Source organism: Lactuca serriola, chromosome 7 (genome assembly GCF_051521515.1).
Source record: "Lactuca serriola cultivar US96UC23 chromosome 7, Lser_US96UC23_V15, whole genome shotgun sequence".
NCBI lineage: Eukaryota > Viridiplantae > Streptophyta > Magnoliopsida > Asterales > Asteraceae > Lactuca > Lactuca serriola.
Window position 1 is genome coordinate 128,742,132 of NC_136414.1, and position 10,159 is coordinate 128,752,290.

Genomic DNA, 10,159 nt, shown 5'->3' on the forward strand with positions numbered 1-10,159 from the left:
AGCACACGCGCACCAGTTTTTAAGTCAGAAGTCTTCTGAGAAAAAAACAGCTGCGAAGGGTCAAGTCATTCGCGTGTACTACACGGTGCAACAATAAGTGGTCTGAATTTTTATTTTTTTATTTTTTTTAACAAACAGCATCTAAATAGTCTAACAAATTTTTTTCTGTTTTTTTAAAGTAATCAAGTTTATAGAAATTTTAAAAAAAATGACAACGTAGTCCGGAATGGAAGCATTCTGGACCGGTTGTTTAAACGAATCATTAGCTTAAAAGATCTGCATTCATTATAGTAGTGCATATATATATATATATATATATATATATATATATATATATATATATATATATATATATATATATATATATATATATATATATATATATATATATATCAGTGTTGCAAATATCGGCCTAGGCGGCCGATTAATCGGCGCCTAGGCGCTTGACGGTCCTCCATTGCCGACGTTTATAGCTAATCGGACCCTATTATCGGACGTGGTCAAAATTGGTCAAAGACGGAGATTATCGGGTCTAGGTGGGCCTAAGCGCCCTAATCGGTAAAAAAAAAAAAAAAAAAAAAAAAAAAAAAAAAAAAAAAAAACTTTAAGGGAAAAAGTTTCAAATTGTTAGATTTACTGTTAGGGTTCTTCTCACTTCATCGCATTCATTTCTTTTCTTTTTTGAAATTCTCTCTATAGTCTGAAGGAACGAAAGAAAGCATGAACTGATGCTTCTAAAATGATGTCATATTCTTCTTCAATACCATTTGTCCCTCCTCCGATTCCGTCTTTTTCTTCCATTCACGTTATCGCAGTCCGTCAGTCGTCATCCTCGAAGCTAAACCAGTCTTCGCCTTCTGAAGCTTCAACAACAGTCGCCGCATATTGTGTGTTATATAGCAATAATCAGGATCGAATCATCGATCATGGAATTCCCACATATCCACAGCCTCCTGCTATTGAATTCCCTTAACATTCACAAAGTCCCAAATGTAGTAGACAACAGGTTGCAAGTCCACATCTATTCCCGGTGCTATTGGAACCCATTGTTCATAACACTTTTTTCTCTCCATTTTATACAGACTTGGATCCAAATGCAATTGTTGGTTATTTAAATCTGATGTATTAGGGATCAAAAGGGTTTTTGTAATCATAGTATCATGTTATAATGGTATATTTATTAATTTTTAGTAACTTTTTAATAGATATAATGTTATATTCTTAGGATTAATGTTTTATTTATTAATTTTTTAATAATTAATGGTCCACGATTAATCCCTCGATTAATCCCCGCCTAGCCGATTAATCCCTTGACTCCAGTCCACCGCCGAGCTACCGTCGAGCGATTTTTGCAACCTTGATATATATATATATATATATATATATATATATATATATATATATATATATATATAGGGAAAAGTGAATATACCTAACAACTTTATATAAGCTTATGTACATAACTCCATAATACTACATCGGTTTGTATCATATTTACATTGTAATTGCCTAAGGTTCTTAAATTTCAACCTCATAACTTGATTGTTTCCAAAATCTTTGGACTTTCACCAATATCTTTCTTTTACATCACGTCTTTCTATCGAATACCACATGATGGGCTTCATATCCTACCGCTACAAATGAAAGGATGTAGGAGAAATATAATGATGAATTTCCAATTTTTTTTTGAAGTAAATCAAGTTTAGGGATATGAAGTTTAAGAACCTTGGATGATTGCAATGAAAATTTAATGCAAAATGACGTAGTTTGATGAGGTTAGGTATCTAAGCTTATATAAGGTTGTTAGGTATATTCACTTTACCCATATATATATATATATATATATATATATATATATATATATAATGACGTGCCTAAGAAGGCACGACAGAATCGCGCCTAGCTAAAGAGCCCAGCGCACCAGCGGGCTCAGCGCTCCCGTGAAAAGAATTCCCAGGCGAAGGGCTCGCGCCCACTAAGAGGCATTTCTGTTGTCCCGACTAAAAACTCGCGCCCGCCAAGGGACGCTCTTAGCTCCAAGACAAAAGATACGGTCAAGAGACAAACGACATAATTAGGCCATTATCACCAGGGCCAATGAGAGCACCCTGACGGTTGAAGGCGCACGACCCTCCAATCAGCGCCCCTGATCTTGTCTCCTCAAAGCGATCTTGTCTAGTACGGACTGGGCAAGAGCGCTAGGTATAAAAGTATACGCTTTTGGACTCAATAGGTAAGCTCTTCTCTCTCAAGAACATACCCAAGAAACCCTAGAAATCTTCTAACTTGACCGTCAGAGCGTTCTTCCGGGAGCAGCCTCCCGGGAAACGGCTGACGGGCCTTTCTTCCTTGTGATCTTGCAGAAACGGTGGAGACTCTAGCTGTGCAACACCGATCGAGCCAACTTCAAGGTCACATCATTTGGCGTCATCCGTTTGTGAGATGAAGAACACAAACTAAAAGCACAACTCTGGAAGATCAATGGCGTCCGGCGGCAGTGATAGACACGGAGGGCGTCAAACTAGTCCCATACGCTCCATGGCAACGTTGGACGAAACACCGCCGCCTACGGCGGCCAACAGAGCAACCCTAGGCGAGGGAAGCTCTACAGTAACCACGACAACCCCAGGAATAACCACTGACACCGCCTCGCAATCTTCAACCCACCAACCAAGATTAGCCCCGGCGAGGCCACCGCTAACCACATCTTTTCAAATGTCGCCATTCTTTGTGCCACCAATGCAACACCCATCACCAATCCACTCAACGATGCTACCACTAAGCCAGGTCCTCAATATCCAACTGTCACTTTCGGTACCACCGCTACACTAGATATCGGTTAGACTGTGCCCAACGCTTTCATTACCGCCACTGGCACAAACCATGGTGGCCCATACACCGCCTATCTATCCTATGGTGGGTACATGGACTGGACCTACCACCGCCTCTAACCATAACCTGCAACAGGCCTCACTAATTAACCCTTTAACACCAGTGCACCCTTTCCCTTCCGGCTATCCCCTCCATTTGCCATTCCAACAACAGCCCTTTTACAATCCAAGTCCAGGCTACCAGCATCGTCATCATACAGTTTAAACCCTCAACCCCAACTGCAAGGAGCATCAACCATACCAAACCAAGATTATCTCTCCCGCAGCGTTACCTCTCCATTCGTCAAGGAATTACTAGATTACGAAATACCGAACACAGCCAAACTGCCAACACTCAAAACCTATAACGGTACCAATGACCCATATATCCATATCGACACGTATGAGTGGACGATGACATCGCTGAAGCTCGATGAGAGGTTTTGGTGTACATATTTTCTGACGACTCTCGACGGCAATGCGGGCACGTGGTTCAAGACGTTGCGTCCAGGCAGCATTTCCAACTTCGCTCAGCTCAAATACCTATTTCTCACTAACTTTATGCAATTGCGTAAGTACAAAGGAGATTCTCACTCCATAATAGGCTGCAAGCAAAATGAGGGTGAAACTGTACGAGAATACTTCACAAGGTTCATAAATGTTATGTTAGATGTGCCAGGACACGACGAGGGGCTCATAGCTGACGCCTTCACGTGGGGACTCTTACCAGGCCCCTTATCCCAAAAGCTCATGGGTAAGAAACCCCATACAAGGGCCGAATTAAAGGAGAGGGTAGAACGATACCTGCGACAAGAAGAAGGCGAAGCAGCAAAGCAGCCATATCTAAATGCTATGGCGACCAAGCGCCACAACCCAAGTCACATGGACTTTCGCGGGGGAAATAGACACTTCGGCCAAGTAAGTAGGCCTCAAGGGTGATTTTGACCATTCATTAGGGACGACAGGCGGAGTCGTCGACCGGATGTGTACGCAGTATCAGAGAAACAACAACCAGCCAAGTCGCCCAAGAGTCGGTATTGTGAGTACCACAAAAGCAAGACCCACGATACTGTTAATTGTTCGGTACTCAAGAAGGAAATGGAAGAAAAGCAACTCAAAGGAGACCTGGTGGAGATAGCACGGAGTCTGCATGCCAAGTTTGACGCCGAAAACGCCAAAAGCACATCTCGAGAAGGGGCTCAACCTAAGGAGATATTCATGATACGTAACAAAAGAAATAGGGAAGAGCAGTCCGCTAGTCAATGCGGTTCCGGGTCTCCGACACGAATACTCACGTTCTCCGCGCAAGACCCCCGGCCGGAGGGGTGGAGAGGCGATAACCCGCTGGTAATCCAGGCCTCCATAAAAAATGTAACGATACACAAAGTTTATGTCGACACGGGTAGTTCGGCAGACATAATCTATGAGCATTGTTTTCGTCTTCTCTCAGATCATTGGAAAAACAACCTGAGACCTACAACGGGGAGGCTGTTCGGATTCACCGGACACAGCCTATGGCCACTAGGCACAATTTACCTGCCCCTGACGCTAACTAGACATGACAAGCAACGAACGAAGACAGTCCTGATTGATTGCATCGTTATACGGCACTCAGTAGAGCATAACATCATCTTGGGAAGGACAACCCTCCTAAAACTAGGAGCGGTCCCGTCGACCATGCATGGAAGCATTAAATTTGACACTTAAGCTGGTCCAGCCACAGTTCTTGCCACCCCACCCAAAGAATTGCAATGCTTTACGATCATGCAACCAGCAGAGATAGCCAAGGAGATCAAGAATGCGCGACATGACCCTACAAAAGGAAAGTAAGTAATCAACGAAGAACATCCCGATCAGCCGGTCGGTATTAGCCATGATCTCCCAGATCACGTAAGAGAAGCATTGATTGGCCTGCTCAAGCGATACAAACATGTGTTTACGTGGACTCCTACATACATGGTGGGTGTGGATAGAAAGGTCATCGAGCATAAGCTCATGATCAAACCAGGTACAAAGGAAGTCAAATAGAAGAAAAGGGTTCAGGGGGGACCGCAATAGGGCGATTAACGCGGAAGTGGCTAAACTGGCGAAGGCCGGAATTGTGAGGGACGCAGTTTTCCCAACTTGGATCGCTAATCTGGTTATGGTGTGCAAACACGACGGGTCATGGCGCATGTGCATCGATTTTTCTGACTTGAACAAAGCATGTCCTAAGGACTGTTATCCCCTCCCGGAGATCGACCAAAAAGTAGAGTCGCTACAAGGGTTCAAGCTAAAGTGTTTTTTGGATGCATATAAAGGATATCACCAGATTTTGATGAGCAAGGAGGATGAAGAGAAAACATCTTTCTACACAGATCACGACACTTTCTGTTACACTAAGATGCCTTTCGGTTTAAAAAATGCGGGAGCCACATACCAGTGTCTGGTCGACTCGATTTTCGCCAAAAAAATTGGAAGGAATATCGAAGTGTATGTCGATGATATGGTAATCAAAAGCCCGCATGAATACAAACTGTTGCAAGACAAAATGTACGCTAGAAAGGGTCAAAATGAAATTGAACCCAACCAAATGCATGTTTGGAGTAGAGGAAGGACAGTTCCTGGGGCACTATGTCACTAAACAGGGCATTCAACCCAGCTTAGTTAAAGTAGACGAACTTATGGAGACACCGCCCCCAGGCACTCTCAGAGACACGCAGGGTCTGAATGGGAAACTCACGGCTCTGAGTAGATTCATCTCGAATTCCGCTAACAAGGCTATGCCTTTATTCCATACTCTAAAAGGATGCATTGAAAATAACAACTTTCAATGGACGGCCGCAGCGGAGGTGGCACTCCAGAAGATTAAGGAAGCACTGCATAAGTTACCCACGTTAGCCAGTCCCATTTCGGGAGAAACACTGCAAATGTTCCTCTCGACCTCGAACGAAACAATATCTTCAGTGTTAACTGTAGAAAGGGAAGGAGAGTAGAGGTTTGTATGCTTCATCAGCAGGGCATTGCAGGGCCATGAGCTTAACTATCCTACTTTGGAAAAGTTAGTTTTGGCGCTCATTTACGCGGCGGGACGTTTGAGGCACTATTTCCAGGCACACCAAATCGCGGTCTTAACGAATTTCCCCATTAAACAAATATTACTCAAGCCAGAGACATCGGGCCGACTGGCAAAATGGGCAATGAGTTGGGGGAACATGACATAAGTTACCGTCCAAGGACAAGTATCAAGGGGAAAGCATTGGCTGATTTTCTGCTTGAGATCCCGGACGAAAGAGGCTCGGCCAAGGAAGGAATCTGGGCAGTAGAGGAACTCCTGGCTAATAATCACTCATGGACGCTATACACCGATGGGGCATCCAGTAGGGAAGGCTCGGGGCAGGCCTAATCCTGACTAGTCCAGAGGGAGAGGAAGTGACTTATGCTCTTCGTTTCAACTTCCATACCTCAAATAACGAGGCTGAGCACGAAGCCTTGCTTGCGGGGCTGCGCCTAGCTAAGCAAATGGGTGCGAAGGTTGTAATGGCCTTAACATATTCTAGGTTATCTGCGAATCAGATCAACGGAAGTTTTGAGGCAGGAGATCAAAGAATGGAGAGGTATGTGAGAATAGTAAGGCAATTGATCCAATCTTTCAGACAGTTCACGATTAAGCAAATACCCCGAAGTGAGAATAGAAGGGCAAACGCCCTAAGTAAGTTGGCATCTACATGTTTTGATCATCTATCGAAAAAAGTCTTAATAGAAGTACTCGAAGAAAGAAGCATAGATGAGTGAAAAGTGAATGCCTTAACGACCGTCAGGCCCACATGGATGACATCATTTATGGAATACATGCAAATGGGAGTGCTACCAGACGACCATGGCGAAGCTAGGAAAATACGCATAAAAGCGCCCTTATACGCACTGATAAACGGGGAACTGTATCGAAAAGGGTTCACAACGCCATGGTTGAAATGTGTGGACCAAGCTAAGGGAATGGAAGCGCTGCAGGAGGCGCATGCAGGCCAGGAAGGTGCGCATGAAGGAGCACGAGCCTTAACAGGTAAGGTACTTCGAATAGGAATTTACTGGCCCACTGTGCACCAGGACGCAGTGGGATTGACTAAGAATTGTGAAGAATGTTAGTCCTACGCCCCGGTCCAAGCAAATCCGCCGGTGCCGCTGCATAACATATCCAGCCCATGGCCATTCTACCAGTGGGGCATAGACATTGTAGGACCGTTCCCAGAAGCACCCGGAAAGTTAAAGTACATGGTGGTGGCAGTGGATTACTTCACAAAGTGGATCGAAGCGGAACCACTAGCGTGCATATCCGGGAGACACATGATAAAATTTGTATGGAAGAATATCATGACAAGGTTCGGAACACCTAAGATACTCTTCAGTGACAACGGTTTACAATTTGCTGAGAACCCTTTCAGAGAATGGTGCGCCAATAAAGGGATAAGTCAGTGGTTCACATCGGTGGCACACCCACAGGCGAACGGACAGACAGAAGTGTCTAACCGGACCATCGTGAATGGGATCAAGAAACGGTTGGGTAAGGCAAAGGGAAACTGGGCAGAGAAGATACCGACAGTGTTGTGGTCATACAGAACAACTCCGCGAACAAGAGACCCCATTTAGCCTAACGTATGGGACGAACACTATACTCCCCATGGAGATAATGGTGGGCACGCTAAGGACGCTTAGCGCAGATGAGGAAAGCAATGCCCAAGACTTAAGGCTGAATCTGGACATCCTAGAAGAAAGGCGCGAGAAGTTGGAGATACGTCAGGCCGCTTATAAGCGTGCAACAAAAAGATACTACAATCAAAGGGTAAAAGAGAAAGCGTTCAGAGTGGGTGAATATGTGTTAAGAAAGAATGAAGCAAGCCGAGCCCAACCCCAAGGTAAAATGGGTCCAATATGGGAGGGCCCGTATAAGATTATAGAGGCAAAGCAGAATGAGGCATATGTTTTGGAAACAATGGAAGGAAGGCAGATACCAAGAACCTAGAATGCCAGGAACCTGAAGAAGTTTTTCTTGTAGGAAAAGGGCAAAACGCAGACCCATCCACTTAGTGCTGCCCAATGTCGTGCTCAGCGTACCACATCCTAAGTACTTAGTGTACTTGATTTCATGCTTAGCGACATGATCATCATACTTAGTGTATTAGAGCCCATGATCAGTGTAAATAAACGGTCAATGTACTAAATTTTAATACTCGGTGTATTAAGCTATTACAAAATGTCTAAATATTTGATGCATTGGATTTAATAATTGGGTGCTTAGAGCACCCAGGTTCGATACTCAGCGTATCAATGACAATATGGGCGAAATAGAATGCTCAGTGCATTGAGGTACTAATAGGGGTAAAACGAATGCTTAGAGCATACAACTTGGTATCTAATATGCTAAACATCATCACATATGCAATTAAAGAAGTAATATTTAACAAAGTCCACGCATTACATGCCCAAGTGAAGCAAACAAAAGTAGGCATCCAGAAGCATAGCAAAACAACAAGCCATCAAACAAAACAAAAAAAACAACACAGAAAAGGAAAGCAAAGCAAAGGAACAAGAACATTTTCACACCCCAGAAGGGGTAGCACATGACGCCGAAGTGTCTTCTTCATCACCATCATTTTTTCACGCCCCAGAAGGGGTAGCACATGACGCCGGAGCATCTTTTTCTTCATCACCATCATTCCCACCATCCCCAACCAATCCCACTACCACACCCATCGCATCACCACTGGGGCTCCCACCACTCACACCAATGTTACAATCACCATCACCTTCAACACCCTGACCACCCTCACCAACAATACCTTAGACCGCTTGCATAGTTTCCTCCCCTTGAACCACCATACCCTCCGAAGTATCCTTCAAGCCAGAAAAAGCACACAATTCCCGGAGGCCCCCAATATCCAAATCTCCCAGCCCCAACAAAGATGCATGGTCCATACTTACAAATGATAGCAGATCCTCGTTCACACTAACAGCAGGACCAACGGAGGAGAAACAAGCAGACACACCTTCAGAACCAACACCAGCAGTCGCCTTATGAACGAACTCAGTGCCAGCAACAAAGGTAGCATGTCGAATGAGACTTATAGCATTTGTGAAACCTGGATGCTCGATCAGCTTATCAATGATACATACAACACCTACCTGCACTAATCAATCAAAATCCCGGTGAGAGGCATCGACATTTTCTTGCAAGGCGACAACTAACCTGTCATGATCGGCGACGTCACGCTCAAGGCTCCCGACCTGGATCATTAAACCCTCGTTGACCTGGGTAAGGGAGTCAACCTTGGCCTCTAAAGCAGTTCTAGCATCTTCAAGGGTAGTCTTCTCAGAAGCAAGGAATTGATATTTTTGTTCAGAGTGTTGAAGATCCCCACCAAGTTCAGCAACACGACGCTCCAACCCTACCATGCGTGGCTCACACGTGGCATGTGTGGCCTCCATCTCGCCAAGGGCTTGGATGCGTCGTGAACCCGCGACAAGATAAAACATGGCTTGCGCAGCGGCGTAAGCCATGTTATGGGCAAGGACAGGGTTGCCCATGGCCTCCATATCCCCAAAAGCGGCTGGAGGGAAAGCATGGTGGGAAAACTCAAGAGCGTTAGCATGAACAGATAACAGAGACTCATTGTGAAGGTTCCAAGAGGGAGTAAAGATAGGGGACTTGATAGAACTCTCCCCAATAACACTGCTCGAATGGATTGGGACCTGGTTGGGATCACTAGAGTCCCTAACAGGGGAAAGTTTCGTCGAAACAAGAGGAGCACTCTGAACAGGCGTAGGAGAAACATATGAAATCGATCCCTTCGGGCTGTTGAACGTCGTCATCAGGGATCACAACCACACCAGTCGGCGTGGAAGCAATAGAATTCAACAGACAGGAGAAGTTGCGCCTGGTTTGAATTCTTTTGGCAGAATTAGGTGCACCAGTAATCGGCTCACCCATCGCCAAAACAGCTTTCCTCTTTGCTTGCATGTGCTGGACATCGGCGATAATACCCTCTTTGCTGTCTTCACTACTCTCCACGGAAGAGGAGCGAGTATCGCCCAAAGGCATGACAGTTGAAATAGGGTGGGCATGCAGAGGATTTGCCTCCGGCACTGAATCACTTGTAAGAGGGACAGAAGGAGCGGCGGTTAAGGCAAGCTAGTCCATTCGGCGAGGCGGAGGGAGGCGTTCAACCAGATCCACCTCACGATGCTCCAGTTTACCCCGGTAACGCTTTCGCAAAACCTCATTCATAGACAAAGATGATTCAACACCTGGGGAT

The 10,159-nt window shown here is 45.0% G+C and overlaps 1 protein-coding gene across 1 annotated transcript; it reads left to right on the forward strand.

Annotated features, from left to right (window-relative positions):
• Window positions 1-7,389: 7,389 nt before the first annotated feature.
• Window positions 7,390-7,869, forward strand: LOC145064348 (uncharacterized). The gene has a single exon (XM_079011815.1). It carries the CDS (start codon window positions 7,390-7,392, stop codon window positions 7,867-7,869), a length of 480 nt encoding a protein of 159 aa, XP_078867941.1.
• Window positions 7,870-10,159: the final 2,290 nt, after the last annotated feature.